At 29.4% G+C, this 22208-nt stretch overlaps 6 protein-coding genes across 7 annotated transcripts; 2 read left to right on the top strand and 4 right to left on the bottom strand.

Annotated features, from left to right (window-relative positions):
* Positions 1-178: 178 nt before the first annotated feature.
* LOC108776818 (kaptin) lies at positions 179-3677 on the bottom strand. 2 transcript variants are annotated; one of them, XM_018543535.1, is made up of 9 exons: positions 3613-3677; positions 2446-2670; positions 1946-2208; positions 1383-1549; positions 1139-1311; positions 995-1070; positions 547-838; positions 357-452; positions 179-190 (listed from the first exon to the last, which is right to left on the bottom strand). In XM_018543535.1, the coding sequence occupies exons 2-8, from the start codon at positions 2654-2656 to the stop codon at positions 378-380; spliced, it is 1257 nt and encodes a 418-aa protein (XP_018399037.1). In that variant the 5' UTR covers positions 2657-2670; positions 3613-3677; the 3' UTR covers positions 179-190; positions 357-377. The 2 variants fall into 2 exon arrangements, with proteins under 2 accessions (XP_018399037.1, XP_018399036.1); XM_018543534.1 differs by lacking the exon at positions 3613-3677 and adding an exon at positions 3172-3295.
* On the top strand, positions 3639-8377 carry LOC108776819 (annexin B9). The gene is made up of 7 exons (XM_018543536.1): positions 3639-3709; positions 4962-5051; positions 5898-6279; positions 6372-6524; positions 6642-6815; positions 7922-8103; positions 8213-8377. The coding sequence occupies exons 2-7, from the start codon at positions 5025-5027 to the stop codon at positions 8264-8266; spliced, it is 972 nt and encodes a 323-aa protein (XP_018399038.1). The 5' UTR covers positions 3639-3709; positions 4962-5024; the 3' UTR covers positions 8267-8377.
* A 2643-nt stretch (positions 8378-11020) lies between these two features.
* LOC108776846 (uncharacterized) lies at positions 11021-14707 on the bottom strand. The gene is made up of 8 exons (XM_018543577.1): positions 14682-14707; positions 13544-13979; positions 13112-13360; positions 12639-13042; positions 12251-12548; positions 12032-12179; positions 11526-11754; positions 11021-11234 (listed from the first exon to the last, which is right to left on the bottom strand). The coding sequence occupies exons 1-8, from the start codon at positions 14705-14707 to the stop codon at positions 11021-11023; spliced, it is 2004 nt and encodes a 667-aa protein (XP_018399079.1).
* A 296-nt stretch (positions 14708-15003) lies between these two features.
* SdhD (succinate dehydrogenase, subunit D) lies at positions 15004-16415 on the top strand. The gene is made up of 4 exons (XM_018543574.1): positions 15004-15271; positions 15548-15690; positions 15819-16009; positions 16114-16415. The coding sequence occupies exons 1-4, from the start codon at positions 15217-15219 to the stop codon at positions 16301-16303; spliced, it is 579 nt and encodes a 192-aa protein (XP_018399076.1). The 5' UTR covers positions 15004-15216; the 3' UTR covers positions 16304-16415.
* A 107-nt stretch (positions 16416-16522) lies between these two features.
* Positions 16523-17652, bottom strand: Pcd (pterin-4a-carbinolamine dehydratase). Its single transcript, XM_018543584.1, has 3 exons — positions 17371-17652; positions 16933-17052; positions 16523-16851 (listed from the first exon to the last, which is right to left on the bottom strand). The coding sequence occupies exons 1-3, from the start codon at positions 17482-17484 to the stop codon at positions 16666-16668; spliced, it is 420 nt and encodes a 139-aa protein (XP_018399086.1). The 5' UTR covers positions 17485-17652; the 3' UTR covers positions 16523-16665.
* Positions 17653-18733: 1081 nt separating this feature from the next.
* On the bottom strand, positions 18734-20470 carry LOC108776851 (RNA polymerase I subunit E). Its single transcript, XM_018543581.1, has 5 exons — positions 20338-20470; positions 19698-20096; positions 19365-19557; positions 19058-19273; positions 18734-18998 (listed from the first exon to the last, which is right to left on the bottom strand). The coding sequence occupies exons 1-5, from the start codon at positions 20402-20404 to the stop codon at positions 18734-18736; spliced, it is 1140 nt and encodes a 379-aa protein (XP_018399083.1). The 5' UTR covers positions 20405-20470.
* Between the last annotated feature and the right edge of the window lie 1738 nt (positions 20471-22208).

Here is a 22208-nt window from a genome sequence, read left to right on the forward strand (position 1 = left end):
CCGTTCCCCGCGGACTGAATTCGGAGCGGGTTTGCATGGCCGCGTGAAGTGCGACTCCGATCGACGACCAATCACGTACGTTTACGTCAGGTTCGACGCATGCATTTCTCCATTTAGATCTACGATTGGCTGCTTTATGGCGCTTCTTTCGAAAACAGTTTAACAAAGACTAATCCTTCCCCTTTTTTTTCTATCAATTTAAGATAATTTAATAGATACATTTCATCTTTTATTTTACCATACATTTCATTTTTAACAAATATTATATCTTTTATTTTTATTACAAATATTATATCGTTTATTTTATTTAAAAATTACAAATATATTATAAATATATAAAATATATAGGATATTACCTTTAAAATACAAATATAGTTTTATTCTTGGGCTAGTATATTAAATAATTTTTTGTAACGTTCTTTCCACTTTGCTCGTATGTCAGCTATATTATGCTATATGGAAAAATTAAAAATGTAGTAAGTAAAAATACATCATCTGCTTAAAAAAATGTAAGTAAAGTTAAATTGTACAATAAGTATTACGAACCTGTAATATGTGTACACCTCGTTGCGTGAGTACAATCAGTTCTTTTATTCCATCGTTTGTTATGTCCATGTAGCTTATAGAGTGCACAGGAGCGTCAAATAGTTTTCTGGTAGCTAATTCCCATGTATCGCCCGTTAATGCAAAGATCAGGACCTCCTGACCGTAAGTACCAAGCAAGATCTCGTTTTGACCATCCATATTTATGTCCGCTATACAACAGCACAGAATACAATCTGACGATTCGCTGCCGCTTAATATCACATCCTGTTTCATCCCATATTGCAAGATATCTCTGTTGAAAGACAAATACTGCAAATTATAATAAATAACGGTCTATATCGAGCTTAAATGGATTTAATATTGTCCTTAATAAGAATTAATTTATTAACAAATATTTGCACATTTTGATCATAAAAAAATCCTACTTAATAATTTCTAAAGTACTTACTTAAAGACAACAGCATTTGTACTTGAAATAACAATATTCAACTTTGGAACGTCATCCTTCGAGACAAATACTTCAGCTGAAATTTTTTGTAATTTTTATCTTAAATTGTGCTACATGCATAAGCGATACACCTAAAATATTTACAATTGGCATTTGCAAAGGGTGGTTTACTAATGGTATTGCTGTGTGGGAATACTATTACACTTGGTACAGGCCTGTCGTATCTCAGTAACCAGCTTCGAGAAACTTGCAGGTCAACCACGTTTACGATAGCAACTTTGACTAGACCGCACTCACAGCCAACGGCGGTGACTCTCCTGCATACATAAAATTGTACATTAAATCAAGATAAAAGAATGAAATACAGTTTCTTTTTAATTATACGAACCGTTTGTAATTGTCATAATAATAAATATTAATCCATAGAGCAATTGCTTGGATGTCATACAGCTCCGGGAAATATTTTTCAATAGAGGACTCGCTGTAAACATGACTTAGTTTATCTTCCCTTATCATATGGATCCTGTAATCGCTCCCAGATATTAGCCAAACTACCTGCAAATTTTGAGTTACGCTATAAAGTAACTCACAAGAGAACCTCTCGAGATATCAAATTCTGATTTTAATGAAACTTTGTAAACTTATAGCTTACATAAAGAGATAAATTTAGAAAATGATGGTGATCACCCCTTCAAACTGTTTTTTTTTTACCGCAACATATTTTCTAAATTCATCTCTTTATGTAAGCTATCTGATTTTCGCTGCCTTTCCTTTGAGACACAGTCGACATAAGTATCATTCTTTGTTATTCATTGAATGCAAGAAAAAGGATAAAGTTGATGTGTCAACTGTGTCTCCTAAAAGGAAAGCAGTCTTAATGCAGAAACAAAGAAAAGACTGTTAGTGACATAATTCATTGGCAGTTTAAACTGACTAATATTGCTAATGTACCTCCTGTACAGAATTTTGTTGTGGTAAAACGGTATGATACAAATGGTAAGGAGCATATGACAGTTCCACCATGAGACAATTCTGCGCTATGGCTTCGATCGAGCTACCTTCGTCTCCTTCGCCATCTACTGCACCCTCCGTGTATATATTCAAGTACCTTTCTATAGTGTCTGTGCTAGTCTTCATGATTGTTATACCTATCACAAAACTATCCCCAATGTCCGACTTATTATAAGCATCGATGGAAATAATCTCTGCACCACCTGAGACAAAAACAAATTAGTTCACAATGCTAATTAGATCAAAGAACTAATAAATAAAAGAAGATGCAGAATGAAATGTTATACCATTTAATTATCTAATTATCAGACTTTGGTAATAAAATCTGTGTTAATTCTATATTAATTTTGTAAAAAGTAAAATGTTTTATATGTAAACTAAAGATTATGACATTTCGTGCGCTATCTTATATTATCCTTTGAATATAATAGTTTACGTACTGGGAATATATGTGAATAGTAATTCCTTCACCATAGGCCTCAGAAATTCTGGTGTTTGATGGTACTCGCAGGAATATATTTTTCTTCTTAAGGATGCCACTAACAACTTGTTAGAATTATTGGGCGAGCATAGTTTAGTCATGGAGTAAATATTTCCCTGGGACACTAAGGGAAACCAGTGTGCATCTATGAGATTGCTCATCATCATCATCAGGAAGGCTACAGCTAAAGCAAGATAAAATGAAATGAATACAAAGGCTGATATTCATGGCTAGTTTTTATTTTAAGACTATCTTATATCTGTTTCTATCAATGTAATTTAGCTTTAATTCTAGTTTGACTAATTCTTCATCTTTTTCTGGTTCTCAAAATTAGAAGAAATGAAGGACAAATTAAACTAGAAGATTAAAGTTACTCTACATTGGTAGAAACTACAGTTAGGATTAGTTTCATAAATGTAAGATCAACATTAATCTTAGTTTAACTTAATGTTTATCTTTAGAATTAGGAAACGAGCAAGTTAATAAACATAAACCGAGATTATATAAAATTAATCTTACATTAGAGAGCGAATCCAGGTCTTAAGTACTTAATGTTTTACGATATTAATACAGTTGTGATTTTGTGACATTTTAAGACAGTTTTAAATACAAAAATCGACCAAAGTAATTTCTCAGACGGACAGACAGACATCTATAAAAAAAAAAAGAGAAAAAATAAACAAACCTCTATAGCAAACTTATGCTGAATCGAGGTTATATTTATTACAATCGACTATCACATATAGAGGAGCTCGCTTTCATCTCTAACGTCGATCTAACGTCAATCCCCGTGTCAATCCCTTGCAATTTCAATTTCCGTCGATCGCAATCTCATCGTCGATCCGAGAAATCTTGAATATATTTGCGCGCGCGAGCGCATCGCGCGATGCAGCTGGGAAAGTAGAAGAGATTAGAGAAAGAGATTGAGACAAGAGAAGAGTCATGCCTTCTTCTTATTCGGCAACGTAATTGCCGCTTGAGCGGGGTTTTCGCAATCGCTTTTGTAATAGCCTTGAAAGAGCCGTGGACTGCCGTGGACGATGACGCGATACGTGAAAGTGGGTGTGCCCGTCACAGCGACTCGCGAGTTATACAGTATACAGTAATAGTTGGTAGTAGTGCTTACAGTGCTCGCACAGCTCGGATCGGTTGTGTCTAGGCTGTCTCTGCGCATCGAGTACTGGAGTACACCGAGTTTTTTCATCGACAGGAGCTAGACACCGGTAAGGACAGCGGCAGAGTGTTCTCCAGTCCAGTTCTATATAACTCGGTATAACGTGTCCTCTTTTTATTCTATCTATATTGTTGCTCGGAGCTGACAACGCGATCGATGACGGGATCGCCGGGTATGCCAATTAAATACCCAAAGTACTTAATCTCAAGGAAATTCCGATTAGTTTTTAATCGATTGACGTCCGTTTTAGTCAATGTAGATCTAATCTTGCCTTGAAAGGTGAAAATAAAAATTGGAGCTAACAATAAGTCAAGTGTAATTCAAATGCAAAAAAAAAAAGCGTAAATACCTCTTTTACTTTTTACGATCGACTGCTGCCAACCGAAGATTGTTATTTGTTATGTCTCAATTTTCGTCGCCTTCTAAAAACTTTGATTTTGCTATTCTTATTTTTCCTTTACTTACTTCATTTTTTATTTTTATCAGAGACTTCCAACATTTTTTCTATTGTTTCAAGAGGATTAAAAAATGAGTTAAACAGCTAGAGATTAAAATTAATCTACACTGATAGTTTCTAACTGCAGTATACTTTGTATTAAATAACAAGAAATTATATACATATTTTAATAATATAATAATAGTACAAATAACTACAGAAACTTGAGCTCATTTTTACTAATGTAACTTTATTCTCGGTTTAAATTACTCTTTTATTTTTTTTTTTCTAATTCTTAGAAGCAGAAGAAGATACCATAAAAGGCAAAATAAGTTAAACCGAGATTAAAGATGAAGAAATATAGACATTGGTAAATTGAACAAGAGGATTTTCAATAAAAAAACACGTATGAGACACAACACAGTGAATAATTATATATCATCATTATATATTGTCAATGTCAAACAAAGACGAAATGATCATGCGTTATCATTATTACACTGATGTGAGTGCTTTCCATATGTGACACACAAAGTCGATACAAGTGCCCTTCTATTTTTGTTATTCACTGATTGCCAATCAGAAAAGATAAAATGATATTTTTGTGTCTCACTAAAATGAAAAACACCTTGCGTTTCGTACGTGCTGGAAAGCACTACTTAATGTTATAGAGTTTGGTTGAAACATAGACAAGTTGTCGACCGCCACCGGCTTCTGATCGTTATGTAGGACATATATTAGACTGTCGTTAGATTATATCACGAGTCGCGATCACGTTGACTCACGTGAAACGTCAAAAAACGATAGCTGCCTAGTCGATGACGCATCCGTTTATTTTTTGCTGACATGAGATCTGTTTCGCCAGGTATACAGCTACAGGTAGCTCCCCGCGAAATTTCCTGCTGATCGGGAGAAGAAGGAAGTCAAGATGTCGCACGGATATTATCCGTTCAAGGTATGTGAACCCCCAAAGAAATTGCCAAGTGGCGAGGTCATCGCCGGTCGGCTGCGATAATTAGCAGTATCGTTCTATATCCGGAACACCGATCCATTGGCGTTGATCATCCGTATTTTTAACATCAGCCTAGTTTTTAAAGCGATTCACGTTCCGCCGAAGTATGACTAATCGCACGCAAAAGTCAAACAGAATCTTCCTTATATCACTTCCTCAAATCACTAATTATAAGAATCTTGAGAAGAAGGAAAAATATAAATGCTCCTTTGGAAAAAAAAATATAAACGTATATCAGTCACTAGAAGTCGTTTATTCGTAATTTTTTTGAATATTTATATTTATTCTTTAAATGTGTAATATTCGAATTATATATTTATCATAATTTTAAAGCGCGATATTTCTTTTTATAAATACGATTCCTTTTGTAAATAATATATATTTTTATAAATTATTTATATAATTGTAAATATATATATATATAAAACATATTACCGAAGAAAAAAGATTAAATTAATATGAATTATAGATTTTGTTTTAAGCTTAGTCATGGAATACAAATTAACAATAATATTATATCAATATTAATATAATTTTCTGTTCAAAATATAATTATTTTGTACAACGTGTGTTATAATACAGTTATATTGTTAAATTAGAAATTATAATATTGATATATTACTATTAATTTGTTCTGTGAGAAGCAATTCCGCTTCTCACAGAACAAATTTGAAGTAATTAAAGTTTAATCAAAATTGTTCTAAATGTATAGATTTGTTCAATTCTCTGTAGGGGGGAGATTCTGCAAAACTTGATTGTTACAATACAATCTGACTTATTGTGTTTCAGTGCACTTCAACTGTGTATCCCGCTGATCCATTCGATCCAAACGCGGACGCTACAATCTTGCGTAAAGCGATGAAAGGATTTGGCACGGATGAAAAAGCGATCATCGACGTGCTTACAAAGAGAGGCATTGTACAGAGATTGGAGATTGCGGAGACTTTCAAGACTATGTACGGAAAGGATTTGATCAACGATCTGAAGAGCGAACTGACTGGGAAATTGGAGGATGTCATTGTTGCCCTTATGACCCCACTGCCACATTATTATGCCAAGGAGCTGCACGACGCGATCAGCGGGCTGGGTACTGATGAAGAAGCAATTGTTGAGATTCTGTGCACTCTCAGCAATTATGGTGTCCGTACGATTGCCACATTTTATGAAAATTGTAAGATTTTTATAAGCCGATTTATTATGTATTTTTATACAAATAATAATATTTTCTTGATTTAATTTAAAAATACATTATTCTCTGAATAGTGTATGGTAAAACGCTTGAGAACGATCTGAAGGATGATACGTCGGGTCATTTCAAGAGGTACTTGGTATCCATCGTACAGGGAAACAGAGACGAAAATCAAGAAATCGATCATGCTCAAGCAGTTGCTGATGCCCAAGCATTATATGAAGCTGGTATGTCACGAAATTAAAAAAAAAATTGATTCTATTAATTAAGAAAAATCACACAAAATTTTGTTACTGTAAATGTATTTCATGATGCACAATATTTTATTTTTAATCTTGATACAGGTGAAAAACAGTGGGGAACGGACGAATCTCAATTTAATGCGATCTTGATATCTCGCAGTTATCAGCAGCTGCGACAAACATTTGTCGAGTATGAGAAAATATCAGGGCATGACATAGAGGTTGCCATAAAGAAGGAATTTTCTGGCAGCATCGAGAAAGGCTTGCTTGGAATAGGTAAAGTTTTCAAATAAGATATAAACATACCAATTACATGTATTCAGACTGTCACGAGTATGCTAAATTAACATTCTTATTTATGAATCACTATAGTTACTAATTTCATTTTCATGTGATTATAGCCCTTATATTTCATATTACTTATAAACAGATACGCGTATTTCAGATTAATTGATATGACTGTGTGATCAAGATAAACTTGCTCGAGATATAATGTATTTCCCTTTTCGTTATACTTAGCCAAAAATTCTGCCTTTCAGTGTGAAAAATGAGTAAGTGGTTGAAATAGCAGTTCGATACAAGGAAATTATGAGTCCCTTGAATGCAACGGAGTTTCAATAATCCTCATAACATAATATGATATCACGAGTCGAAATTTTCATGAATACTTGACAACCCAAATTTACGTTCGGTTTCTGCGAACTTTTACTAAATGATCGAAAAATTTTTGCAGGGCAGAGGCAAGTTACCGCAGCAAGATTTTACATAGCTTTACCTATTTATAGAAATATTCATATGATTGCCGGATAATTCTTAGAGTTGGATACACTGTTGGACACATAGATCCCCGACAACTTTTAGTAGCATAAAATGTGTAGGCATACCCCTTCCCCCTCTAATTATTTAGTCTATTCTCCTTTATTTGTATAATAATCTAATTTTTAGTTCTTTATAATCCAGAATAATAGTAATATTTCTTTAATATAAAAGGAAAAAAATAACTTCCATTATTGTACAATAATTACTAAAGAGAAACATAATTTGAGTTGACACAAATGCATGTGAAAATGGTGTGAATACTGTGTGGTATTAAACCTTATATATATTATATCTCCCTAACAATGTTGCATGGCAATTATTACATGTAACATATAAACAAATATTTGTTATTGTAGATCTTATACAATATATATATATATATATAGTATGATCTGTAAAAGATTCGGATTGAGTATCATATAAACGTAGTATAACTGTAAAGCATGAAAAGAGAATGCTCCCAGTCAGTTTACTTATTTATCTATATATTTTTCACACTAATATTTAATTGATCTACACTCGTATTCTATATGTTACGAATTATCTTCATTTTTGATTGACAGTAAAATGCGTGAAGTCAAAAGTTGGATTTTTCGCTGAACGTTTATATGCCAGTATGCATGGCATAGGTACAAAGGACCGAACACTAATCCGTATCATTGTGTCTCGAAGTGAAATCGACTTGGGAGATATTAAAAAGGCATTCGAAGAACGCTACGGAAAGTCACTGGAAAGCTGGATAGCTGTATGTACTCCTTTACATAAAATTACGTACTTTGAAAAAATTCATTCTATTATTTAAATCATATTTTATAATGAATTACTAATGAATATATATATTATATATATTACAGGGAGATACATCGGGAGATTACAAGAAGGCTCTTCTTTCCCTCGTTTCCACATAATTTTGATAAAGTTATTAAAGATAAACACTTACCTGTTGATGTATAATCTATAAAAAATAACTTCATATACCTGCACAGAATCCAGCTTAATGTTGCTTACTATACTAATGAGAAATTTAAAAAAGTACCTTACTGCATTTTTAAATATCATTTTTGTAATACTTTTTTGAAATATTTACTGTATTATGTAGGCCAGTAAAATTTCTCGACGCTTTGTTTTTCAATTCCGTTTATATATATATATATATATATACACAATTATATTTAATTAAATTATATTTTGTATGTTATTTTTATGGAAAGATTTACATAAAGAATCTCATGGTATAAAAACATGAAAAGATTAAGAGATCAATGAAAATAAAATCAGAAGAACATTCTATATTATTTATTTATTTCCCTGCTGTTTTCATATAAACAAAAACCAATACACACACATACATGCATCTGTATGTGTAACTATAAATATACTTTTAGATCACAGTTTGTAAACTAAAATATTCCAACATTTTTACAAAACGCATGTATCCTTATCAAATTAGAAGAAAGTTCATTTATACCTTATTAATTCTGTACATACAATAAATTATAAATACATGCAATTAAATATCTCATCTATATATTAAAAAATAAAATAATATCAAGAAAACTCTGCATTTCTTTTTCACATTTGTTATATAATTATGCATATGGTAAAAAGACAAATGAAAAATAAGAGATGTGATTATTCTGCTCATGCAGTTAGAAAAATAATGAAAACTTAAAGGAAAGTTTACGAATATGGACATTAGTTTTAACATCAGTATTCAACAGTATTTTGTATATATATAAAATTAAAATTAAACTTTGTACATATATCAATTGCACACAAATACTTTTTGCTTTACTTTTATAATCTTTTTTCTTCTACGCGACTTTCCCATTATTTTACATTTAACCACACACATAGTATACATATAGAAAGAAAGTGTCATTGTTTTAAGTTAATTATTTTTAATTTAGACATGTTTAAATGTAAATGTAATAAAATGGAAGAGAAGCATAAAAGGGGAAAGAAATAATTAAATTGAATAAAAAATATAGAGGTTTTGTGTAAAAATAAACAGCCACTTTTTAAAAACAAGTCTTCAAAATTAAAAATTTTTAGAAAATTATGCTGCGTTTCTCCTTTACGTTGTATTCGTTTTTCTTAGCCGATCACTTCTCCGGGGAGGAACTAAAAACGAGAGAAGTCTAATTCAGTAAATATATTGCATATTTTACACATATGTTGTACAAAACTAGTACTGAAAATAGAATAGTACTTTTATTATTCGAGAGACAGAATAGACTTAAAGGTATAGAAATTATTCACGTTCAGAGAATTGTTGCATAGAAAAATTAAAAAAAAATTCTTTCATGTACTTGGAACTTCATACGTACGTTTATTTAAAAAAATGATACAAAAAATATGGACCAAATATACAACTGAAAGGAATTTTAGTAAGTAAATAGTTTGCAATTAATTGGTAAATTAATAGCAAATTGCAACAAAAATTGCAGTAGATTGACTTGAACACAGATTCTGTTTTATTTTTACCGTCAATATTGATATATACTTTCTATAAACTTGCAGTTCTATTTCATTTCAAATGTTATTTTTCTTTAAATAAATTTATTATTTTTTTACCATCCTTCTATCGATTGTATGGCACATTGTATATGACAAATTCTCGATTAAATCTGCAATTTTCTCTCGATAAAATTTGTCAAACACTTTACAAAATTTTTTCAATAGATTTGTCTAAATAATAATTCTCTTTTCAAACTTTTCGCTTGTTTTCTTTAAAGTTGTTTCAAATTTAATCTCATTAATTCGCTAATGTGTATGAATACGTTATTTATACACATTATTATATGCAAATTGTTTTATAAGTAATAAAAAATTTTGTCCTTATCTCTATTTAAAGAATACATAGAATTATTCTAATTTTAATAATACTCTTTCGTTCGGCTGTTTGTTAAAAGAAAAAAAAAGAGAATACCATCATTATGTAGTTCGTAAGTTATTTCCGTGTCTTGACACATCATTAAATGCCAATGTTTCGTAAATATTACAGTTTAATTTTTATTTAATTGTGAATCATAAAAAAAATAATGAAAATTTATATATAATGTTAGGATGTCAGAAACATCCCATGCGAGTGCAAATTAATAACAAAGAATATATAATTTCTAATCCTAATTAAATTTTATTTAAAATTTTTTATACAATTTTTCAGAATTTTTATATAAATTTATATTTTTTTGGAAAATTTTCCAGATTCTTTAGTGCGAATTAGAATACTTTATAAAAAGATGCTGATACAGCTTAGTCTCTTTTCCAAAATTTTTTATATATATAAATTTTGAAATATTCTAAGATTTCTTTATAAGATTTCTAAAAAATTTCTAAAATTTAAAGAAGTTGATAATTAGATTAATAAGAATAGGGCTACGAGTCAAGAAATTAAAAAAAATTTTTTAGAAATATATATAATATAATATTTAGAATATTTTTATAAAGACAATAAGTAAAATTAACCAAGTTTGGAAAATGTAAATTACAAGTAATTTTATAATTTTTTAATTAAATACACACAATAGTATCAATTTTATTTGTTTAAATTCTTGAGAAAATAATTATATATAAAAAATTATTGGAGTCCATTTTCGTGAATATTTACCGTTTCTCTTTCAATTATTATATTTCAATTTAAAGTATTAAAAGAATAATTAACCTTGACTATTAATAGCATTTTTTCTTGGACGTCCTCTAGACCTAATAGGTTTGAATTTTTGATGCATAATTGGATAAAACATCGCAGGCATTCTTTGAAAACATCTAAGCGCTGGTGTTGGCATCATATGGTCTATAGGTGGCCATGGTGTGTTAGGTATTGTTTGAAACTCGGTCTGACAAACCGTATGTAAATCAAAAACATTTTTCCTGAAAAATATTTCCGAACATATATTTCTTGAAATCTATATATTTTGATATATATGTATAAGCAGATTATCTATTGCAGATTATTGTTATCTCAATAATTTAAATTTAAAATATACACAATTACATACAACCATATATAACAAAATAATGTTAATTATAATAAAATATTATTAGCATTGTAGAACTTACTTAGCTTTCAAAATCAAAATATGGCATAAAATATCCGTCATTCGAATAACCGGTTTTGTGTATATTCTTTTAATAGTTTAAAGATACATTTATTTTATTTACCTAGGTTCGATTGTATGTTCATAAACATAAGCAAACGGTCCATTTTGTGGTACATGCCGCATAATATAGCGGCCAGGAGTCAAGGAAGATAATCCTTTGATTATATTGTACAAAATATTTAGAGAATCTTCTACTTTAATGTCATAAAGTCGTTTTATCTCATTGCTCAATGATGTTGTTGTATGTCTTTCTATTTGTATTATTTCTGAAGTATTAGTTTCTATCCTGACTATATATAGTGATAAAACAAAAATATATATAATCATGTAAGTAGTTCTATGTAAGAACAGAAGTGATGGTTTAATCGATAAGTCTCAAATATGATCCCAATTCTCATCCCTTACATATTTTGTGATTTATAAGAGGCTAATTAAAGAATTAAGTTAAGCATACAGATTATGTAGTATAAGGGTAGTATGAGATTGTGATCCATTTTGAGAACAGTGAACTAATACATATGGTACAAATACAAATAATATAATAATTATAATTATAAAATAATATACCCCTAGCTAATGATGTGTTTGGTCTAAATTTTAATGATGCCCATTGATGCAAGCTTTCTTCTAATGTTACAGCTTCAGCTCCTAATTCTAATTGATGCTCCATCTTTGGTGCTAATATTAAAGGCTGACATTTGTTGTTTGATAACATCTAGCAAAGACAGGTTTTATATTTCATAATTTAATACTGACTATTAATATAAGCATTAGAAATATTCTTACCTCAATGCCATCTGTTTTTGTACGAACCAATATTTGATAGACCTTCACTTCGTGTTTTATTCGTTCATGTTCTGGAAGATCCGTTTGTCCTATTTCGAAAAGATTATATGATACATTTGTTTTCTTATTTATTTTATCAGTTTTGTCACTTGCTAGATTATCTGATTTTTTCGATTTATTTGATCCACATAAATCTTCTTCAAAGATTTTAAGATAGTAATCAAATAAATCATTATCGTTACTATTTGAGTCTGAATTTGCAGCCTTCTCGAGTTTGTCTTCTTTCGTATATTTTATCCTAAAATATTTATTATAATATATACACATAACAAATTCAATTTTTATATAATTTATTAATACATTTTTACGCTTTATGCGTTGTACTCACTTTTCTGATTTACTTGTAACAAAAAAGTGTCTAAGGATATACTTATATACCCAAGTATTTTTTTGTGGTATAGTGGCAATAGTAGGTGGTAATCTTTTATCGATGTAAACAATATTCTTTCCACAATGCGATTTTACAACCACTGGTACAAGCCATGAATCTGAATGATCCGAATCTATGTTGCTTAGTAGACACTTGAGGCCACTAGATGAGATAACAATATCTGCTCCAGCTTCAATTGCAAGACTTTCGCAATATGTATCCTCGCTCACGGGTAATCTGAAATGTTGCATCACTTTGTCAGGTTCGACGCATGGAGGATATTGTGCTAGCAATGATTCAGAATTTATGAATAACATATGTTGATGATCGAGTTTCGGCAATACCACCTTTGAAAATGATCCCTGAAAATAATAAAATAATATTACATATTTAAATTAAATACATCAGATAAATATCGATTGATAACTTACCTGTTGTAAACAAGACAAAATTGTTACTTTAATATCTTCATTTTTTAAATTAGTCCTTTGTACAGAAAGTGGTATATTTATAGATTCAATATAATATCTTGGTAACTTTTTAAATCTCTGCATTTTTATGTTCCATTTTGATACTACAAATTTATTACATTTAATATTCCACGCAAAAGCATCATTCCATTTACTCTTTACAAAATCTAGAAATTCCTTCTGTTCTTTAGATATTATCTCTTGCAATGCCTGGAAAAAAGGTTAATTTTAATTTTAATAATAAATAAAAAATTTATTAAATCTCATAAATATAAGTAAATTTAAATTGTTTTCCTTGTATTTTTTTAGTTTGCTTAGTCTTACAAAATAAAGAATATTGAACTGAATATTAAAAAATATATAAATTTAAAATGCTCAATAATGTCTATTCACCATGTATTGTTCAAACTCTTTTCTCTCTTCATCGGACATGCTCTTTTTTTCATTGTCAGACAATTTTAATAAAACACGAAGGCACATAGCGTGCTGAGCCCTGTCTAAACAAGACTTTCTAGGAAAGCAAAGCGATAATTTTCTTATGCCAGGTACATAAGATCTCTCTTGTTCTTGCATACAAGAGTTATCATCAATCTTTGTTTCTTGCTGATTAATTTTTAGCTGTTTATCATCTTCCAAATTGGTCAAATCCTCGCCATCCTCACAGAGATATTTTTTAATCATTTCTATATCAATATCAGCATATTCGTCATTAATACCTTCAAGTGGATCTGTGAAGTTACCAGCCAAAATTTTATACATTGCGCTCTCACGCTCCATTCTCTCATCCCTAATAAATACATTGTCTATCAAATCGTCCAATGCAGGATGCCTACAATAATGTAACAATATCACAATCAAGTATAACATATAGTAAGATTTACATTATACAAATAAAATAAATTACAACCTTTATTATATATAATGGATCATTTATGCTCCGAGTTAATTTACAAGTGATTCTTACATCACTTTAATATTTTAAGAAAATATTTATAAAATTATATATTTAAAAAAAAGTAACAATAAAGACCATTATTTATTATATACTCAAGTGCTCTTAGTATTTCAAAGAAAAGAAATGTATAGGACATAAATGATCTAATCATGTATACTAAAGATTAAATATAAATAGAGCTTGCTGCACAATAGTGGATTAATTAATATATTTTATAAAACTGAGTAAATATGATCCTTCAAATAAAAAAAAATGGGAGAATACCAATATACCACATCACTTCAGAATTCATTTACAAAATATAGATTAGCCCACTGTTGCAGTAAACTCTTTAAATGTAAAAAAAATTTTATTATAAATCTTTTTGCAAATTATAAAATGTAAAATCTATCGCGTCGAACAATTTAAATATTATATATCACAGATCATTCAATAATCACGAAAAAGAATTGTACTTAAATCATATAAATCGTATACAAACAGAAATTACAAAATCTACTTCTAATTTTGACTTATATATCTAAATTTATGCTTCGAATTTAGAATTAAAACTATTTTATGAAATCGCTTACATACCAGTCGAGGTTTCGAAATCTCTCCATGTTCAAACAATACTGCTTTTACAGTAATAAACATAAATTGAACAATCTTTAACTTTCGGTGTGAGAACTGGAGAGGATCAAGAAGACTGAAGTTTTAGCAGATAGGTTTTTCGTACGTATACTCTTTTTACTGTTCTTCGGTGTAGGAAATATAGTAATTTATTTTTACATGTCTTTTACTTTTTTTTGGAGTCTTCGGACACTTTCTTTCCTCTCTTTCTTTTCAACACGTGTTGTGTATCCATCCATTTTATTTCAAGAGTAGAAATGTGAGGAACAAAATGCTTATAAAAAGTGCACCTGCACTTACACCACTTGCACTTATCTGTCAGCTGACTAAATAATAATATATTTATTCTGAAATATCTCAGGTTATTTTGTTGAATAGCTGAATTATATGAACTGTTTTCCTTGAAAATTGATGGTTTAAAATTACCGGAAGTTATCTCTTGTTTCACAAGATCGGTGGAGTTACGTCAAAAAGTGGCTGAAAGAACCGTTTCAGCAGAATGAATTTCGGAAGGATGGCTAATATTAATATTTTTTGTAAAATTCGACAGCTTGGTAAGTCTCGCACAAGTTTTTGATAATTTCCAGTATTATGCTTGCTTCGTTTTGCGAGCTGAGTAGAATTTGCCGTTCCTAACCTCAAAGTACGTTTACATAATCTTTCAATCAGAAAATATATCATGCAGTAAGTTTCTTTGAGAGTGTCTAAAAATAAAGTTTTTTTTAATTATTTAATATTTTTATTTATTTTATATTAATACATTTTATATTATTATTTTATTAGTTTTTGAATAAATGTGGAAATTATAGAAACCAACGATACTGTTACAGAAACATTGGTCAAGCCTGGTGGTTTACTTGTGCAAAACTGTAATCCAACGCAGTTTTCTAAATCCACATCGAGTCTCGCAAATCTGAACCGTTCTGTGATTCCTAATGCAAATAATTATCCAAAATGCAATATTCTGTCCAAGGTTAATAGTTCTAGGACTTTTACTCTAACTTTATTTCTATTATCTATTCTTATTTTTTAAAATAGAAGAAAATAGGAATAGGTGTGTATGTTACAAAATATATTTTATTCTGTCAAATTTTTTTTCAGCTGTCTGTACAATCAAAAGTCAGTATTACCCAAACTCGTGCGGCAAGCGCTCAAGGCGATCATGTGCGCTTGTGGGTGATAGAGAGAATAGTATCTGCATCCTTTCTGTCGCTAATACCTGCTGCCTTAGTTTTAGAAAATAAATATATTGATATACTACTGGCAGGTGCTATTGTCATGCACACACATTGGTAATTGATATTCTTGGATAATCAACATATTTTCTTTTCTAGTTTCTTTTTTATAAATCTCTGTTATATAGAAATATGTTTAAAAGATTAATTTTATTACACAGGGGATTGGAAGCTATCATTCTTGATTACGCACGACCCATCGTGGTGGGTACATTGGTTCCAAAACTGGCGTTTCTTATGCTGAATCTTCTCTCCGTCGCTACTCTTGCTGGTCTGTTTGTGCTGATTTATAATGGCCCTGGCCTTACAAAAACTATTAAAAATGGTTGGGCAATAGGTAAAGACAGATAGAAATCTAATTAATATTACTACACACAGCAGAAATAATTTCATTACGTATATAAATAACTTTTTAAGATAGTAGCTCATAAATTATTCCAGAATAAATTATTTACTAATGTAACAACTCGCTTTCTTTCTTATACTACCTAACTTGTATGTGATTTCCAAGTTAAATGACAGTGAGTGGAATGTAAAAGATTGTTATTTATAGTATGTATACATTGTGAGTCGAAAACAGATATAATTAATACTTATACTACAAATCAATAACAAAGAATATTTTTTTCATTATCATACATCTCAGTACATTATGTCAATACATTTATAATAAATGTACAATAGAGCAGATCAACAGGTGAATCAAATGAGACTTAATTGCCGCCAGTAGGGGCAGCAACCTTGTCTATGAAGGTCGCCAGTTTTACATCCCTCTGCGACAATCCATTCACATCGTGAGATGACAAAGTAATATTTACTTTATTGTAAACATTGAACCATTCAGGATGGTGGTCCATTTTTTCAGCCTGTAAAGCTACTCTTGTCATAAATCCAAAGGCCTAAAAATTGAAATGTAATGCCGTATAATTGGACAACAAGGTCTTAATAGAGTTGTAAATAGCAATATTCATGCAACATACTTCATTGAAGTTTTTAAACACAAATTCCTTGTAAATTGCATCCCTGTTTGCTTGGACAGTCCATCCCGTTGATAGCAACGGGTTCAAGTTCTGCTCTCTTTCTTCCGGAGACAGCTTACTCTGATAAGAATCAATAAATTTCCATAAATTATAATTTATTTTTTTGTATAATTATAATCAAACATAATTTGATCAATATCTTTGTTCATTATTTGCAACATATTGTAGTGTCTTATATAATCTTTATCAATGTTTTAATTAATATCGCTCAACAGAATATATGCAAATGTGACAAGATTTGTGTAACAAGTGGCTAGCCATCATCATTTTCACCACAAAGGACTCGCCCAACAGGTGAATTTGTATGCTTAATTATTTCATTGAAATTCTTTTTGATCTGAACAATCTGTGAAATTGTCGACAAATTCAAGGACTTACCATCTTGGTTTTTCTCGAGACAGCCGCAGATAAATCTCTGCGATCCAGAATGCGCGTTATACACTTTCGAATGTGATCCCCTCCATTCGCTCGCCTGGTCAATACGGCTATCATGTTATGTCGAAAAGTCGTTCTCTATGTATAGCTTTAAGATACTGAATTTCTTGTCGTATCACGATATCGCAATCGTGCAATGAACGTGATACTTAAACGGCTTTTTTCGGTGGAAGTTAAAACAGACGAATTAATTTCTAATGTAACATAACCTCTTGTTTCGTTTAACATTCGAGGTCCTACTATATCAAACTCTATATGACTCTATATTAGGATCATCAAGAACGAATATTGATACATGCTTGATAAAAATAAATGCTTATATAGATAATTTTGAAAAATAAAGAAATCATTTCTAGAATATTATTATTCTTTGAATAAGGCATTTTTATAAATACATATGTAAAGTAAAAATATTTACTTTACAATTTTATAAATTTATTTTACAAAGATAAAAATTAAAATATTTTGTTTATTTATTGTAATTTTTTTTGACAGAAGTGTTTATATAAATATATATATAAATATATATGTTTAAAAGTATCTTTAAATATTATCTTTGTACATAACAAGTATCTTTGTGTACTAGAGTAAAACGTAATTTATATGTTTAGATATATGTATATGGACATAACCAGGATCTCGTTTATAAGTGGCAAATTAGAGTTGACATTTCTGAGTTTGGGAGAGGAGGGAGTAGTCAAATGATATAAAATTATGGAATCCGAATATTATACTTGTTTTTTGTTTTATATTATTATTAAAATTATACATATAATAAAAAAACATACATTTTATTTATCAATTTATTTTATTTTTTTTTAAATTGTAGATTGATTCTTCAAATTGGAAAAACTTATAATACTCTCTCTCTCTCTCTCTTTCTCTCTAGGAGTCATAGATTTTCAGAAAATTTTCCTTTAATTTTTACCTTAAATTCTTAATTTTTTTTTTCAAAATCAATTTCTTGTGCCATCGCTTTCCTACTGTTCCCTTAGTTACACATATGTTTGAAATATGTAAAATATAATTTAAAATATATGTTATAATTTATATATCTTTTTATATGTATAAAGATCAAAGAGAATTTATATCAGCATGAGATAAAGATATATTATTTTAGATGTTTTATGAGACACACATCAACATAATTTTATAACTGTACAAAACAAACATATTATATAAAACTATCTTTTTTTTTTTAGTTTTTCAGAAAAATATCTCAAAAGATTCAGAAGAGGTTCGGGAAATGTCAAAAAAATAAATTTATACTGTCACACATATTAAAACTGCTTATAATTTAACAAAGTCACTGATTGAATTTTATTGATTTTTTTCCTTTTTTAACATAAGATGCTGGTGGTGGCAATGGAACTTTAAGCACAACGATTTTCTTATCGTCTTTAGAGGACACCGCTCCGATAATTTTCGTGAGATCCATTAGCTTTTTTAGACTTGTTCGCGTTTCAAGCATAACTCGGAATAGTTCCAAATCCAGCGTAAAATTTGATAGTGTCAGTGCAAGAATCAAGCTGTGTATGAGGCCTTTGTCCTTCATAAAGTTTGGCCTCGTCCTGTAAAAAAGATTTTGTTGAAGTTTTGTTCGTGATTGATGCAATTGACGTTCACTCACCGGCCATTTGGACTGGTCACACTGTATGTGTCGATAATATGCTGATTCACCTCCTCAGAAATTGAGCACACATTAACGTCACGTTTCTTCGCAATCTTCATTGGCATAGCAAACCATGCATTGATCATTTCCATATAAAGCAAAAGAGCGACTTTGTTCACATTGTCTGGATCCGATTGTATAGATTTTAAAATCCTTTTGAAAAATGTTCCCTTTCTATATAATCAGAGAAACATACATACAATTTTTTTTATAATTAAGATGCATAAAATTTTAACATTTGTAAAAAAAAAAGGATGTTAAGTACCCTTCCATGTCTCCTTTGAGGACCTCCATTGCATGCTCATATAACGTTTCCAATTTACTCTTAGGAATAATATCATATACATTGTATACATCTTTGACATTACTCACATTCCTATTACATGCAGGTAGTACTGCATTTAAGCAGTCATCAGGTGATAATTGAGTTGATAAATCTACCCTGTCAATTTCAATACCTGCCAAAAAACATTATTTAATGAGTTTTTACATGTAATAAATACTGACATACTATCATTAATATTTAGTAAATCTATTTAAATCATAGTAATTATTATTATTTGAGAAATAATTTAAAGAAAAAAAAGAACTCTCTTACTTGACACTGCTTTCTCAAGATCTTCCTTAACACTCTCAACATTCACTTGTAGCTTCTCATATTGCTCTGTTCTACGTTTGACTTTTTTAGATCCAAATTGTTTGTTCAGTATCATAATTTTATCTATGTCACTGTTGTTGTCTTCATCCTCAGATTTGTCAAGTACTGGTGTTACTTCCCATCGTTCCATTTCAAATAACCTTGCTTTGCCAGTCCTCTTATTATGGAGTACTAGCAGTGTCCGGATAGATTCTTTCTTACAATCTGGCCTGTAACCTTTATAAACAATGTGTCCATTTGACAAGGCCAATACAGTTTTATTGTTCTTTTGCTCTCGATATAAGCCACATGATATCTCCTTAGCTTCCTCATCCTTAAGCTCACCATTTTGGAAATTCACTATACAATAGATTTATGAATTAAGATTTATTTATTAAATTAATAAAAAAATAAAAACAATTAAGTATAATAAACAATTAGGATAATACATAATAGTTGAATGTACTTTTATGTAAAGGATATGTATAAAATATAATATTAATACACAATTTTTAAATGTATAAATAAGATATATATTTAAATATGAATAGTGTTACAATATAGTTTAATATATAACAGCGTGAGAAACTGTTTATCTTACCAATAATTGGCTGAATTTTATTTGATTGCACAATTACATCTTCGACAACCGCTTTGAGTAGTTTCATTTTTCTCTAGCCGCTCGTTGTTTTTCGTGTGTCATGAAGGTTAGGATCACAACGTGAGAAAACTGCAACGCGTTTAATTTAATGCGCAATTTTCTAACCCGGATCCTTATACACAGCACTTTGACACCAAGCGCTGATTGGTGAAAAAAGGATAATGCCTGGTTTATGCTTCGGTCTTAAGGACTTAATCCTAAAATTCAGCCAATAGAATTCAAATTTCGGTTAGAACTGGTAGCTTTATTGGTTGAATTTTAAGATCTTGGGATTAAGACCTGAAGCATAAACCAGGCATAACTGATTTTTCATAAATTAATCTGTCCGTATGAAGATCCGGGCAATTGGTCGTGTATTCGTGATATGCAAATCAGCTCTTTTAAAACACTCATGGCAATTATAAAAAATTAATTATTTAAAACCATGAAATAAGAAGTTATAATTTAAAATGTAAAGTAAAAAGTAAAATGTGTGAAATTTTATGCAAAAGAAATAGCAAATGGCAAATTTTATTACCTGTGCCACGTTGCTACATGTATTTTGCCATATGTATTTTCGAATAAAATGTTATTTATTTCAGTCAATAGTTTTTTTACCCATTGTTAGAACGATTTTAACTAAATTTAAATTAACTTTATCAGAAATTAATTCAATCGATAGAATTGTTTAAAGCAAAATTTCTAACTATATAATTTATTCCCTATAATTTAATCTTTTTTTAATTATATCTTAAAAAAAATAATTCTATCAAATATTATATTAATAAATCAAATAAGAAGCGCCAAATATGATCGCAGCTAGTATCATATTTTTATGTAAATTTTTTTATTTTCTATTAATATATATTAACTTTAATCTTGGTTTAACTTAATTTTTATCTTTTTTTGGTTCTAAAGATTAGAAAAAGATGGAAATTAAAATAAATTAAAATTGAAGTAAATCTACTGTGGCAAAAATGGATATAAGATCTGGTTCCTCGAATGTATTGTAGATTAATTTTAATTTCGATTTACCTTACTGTTTTTTTTTCTAATTTGTAAAGATTAAAGTTAATCTTACATTGGTGGAATCGTGCATAATATAGATATTATTCAATAAATAATCTACAATTATCTTATTTTGAATTCAATTAAGTTAATCAGAATTTGACAGTTATCATTGATTTCCGAATTTGAATAAAATCATCATTACACTCAATTAGTATTTTTATGCTTGCTATCATCTATCAAAACTTTATTTGAAAATAAAAATGTTACTTTATATTCAAACGGCTTTATAATAGCTAGTAAAACGTAAGAAATTATTCTATATGAATATCTGATTATAATAATTAATAACAATTCCTAATATATAATCATTCAAGTTTAGAAATTAATGCAGGAAAAATTTAATATTTTATTATATATACATTGTACTACATATTTATAATATATTTATATCAATATCGTCTTAAATATTCTTGAATATATACAGTTTTCTTAATATGTCATTTTATTGTGTAATTATAACATCATGAATAATACACGCAATTTTAATTTCTATTATTATGTCTATAACATTTACTTACTCTTTTCATATAAATATAAAGACAATATTACATATAAGAAAATCAAGAAAATATTAGATACATATATTAAAAAATCAAGAAAAAATAATTTTTTTTTTACAATATTTTAATAGGACTAGGAAAGTGTAAGATAACACTTCCTGTGTTAATTATTAGTTTTTGTAACATTAAATTATCACTCTATCTCCTCTATTGCAAATAAAACTTTATATGTAAAGAAAATATCAAAATATAAGAATATAA

The sequence above is a fragment of the Cyphomyrmex costatus genome, unplaced genomic scaffold, assembly GCF_001594065.2.
Source record: "Cyphomyrmex costatus isolate MS0001 unplaced genomic scaffold, Ccosl1.0 scaffold390, whole genome shotgun sequence".
In the NCBI taxonomy this organism is placed as follows: Eukaryota; Metazoa; Arthropoda; class Insecta; order Hymenoptera; family Formicidae; genus Cyphomyrmex; species Cyphomyrmex costatus.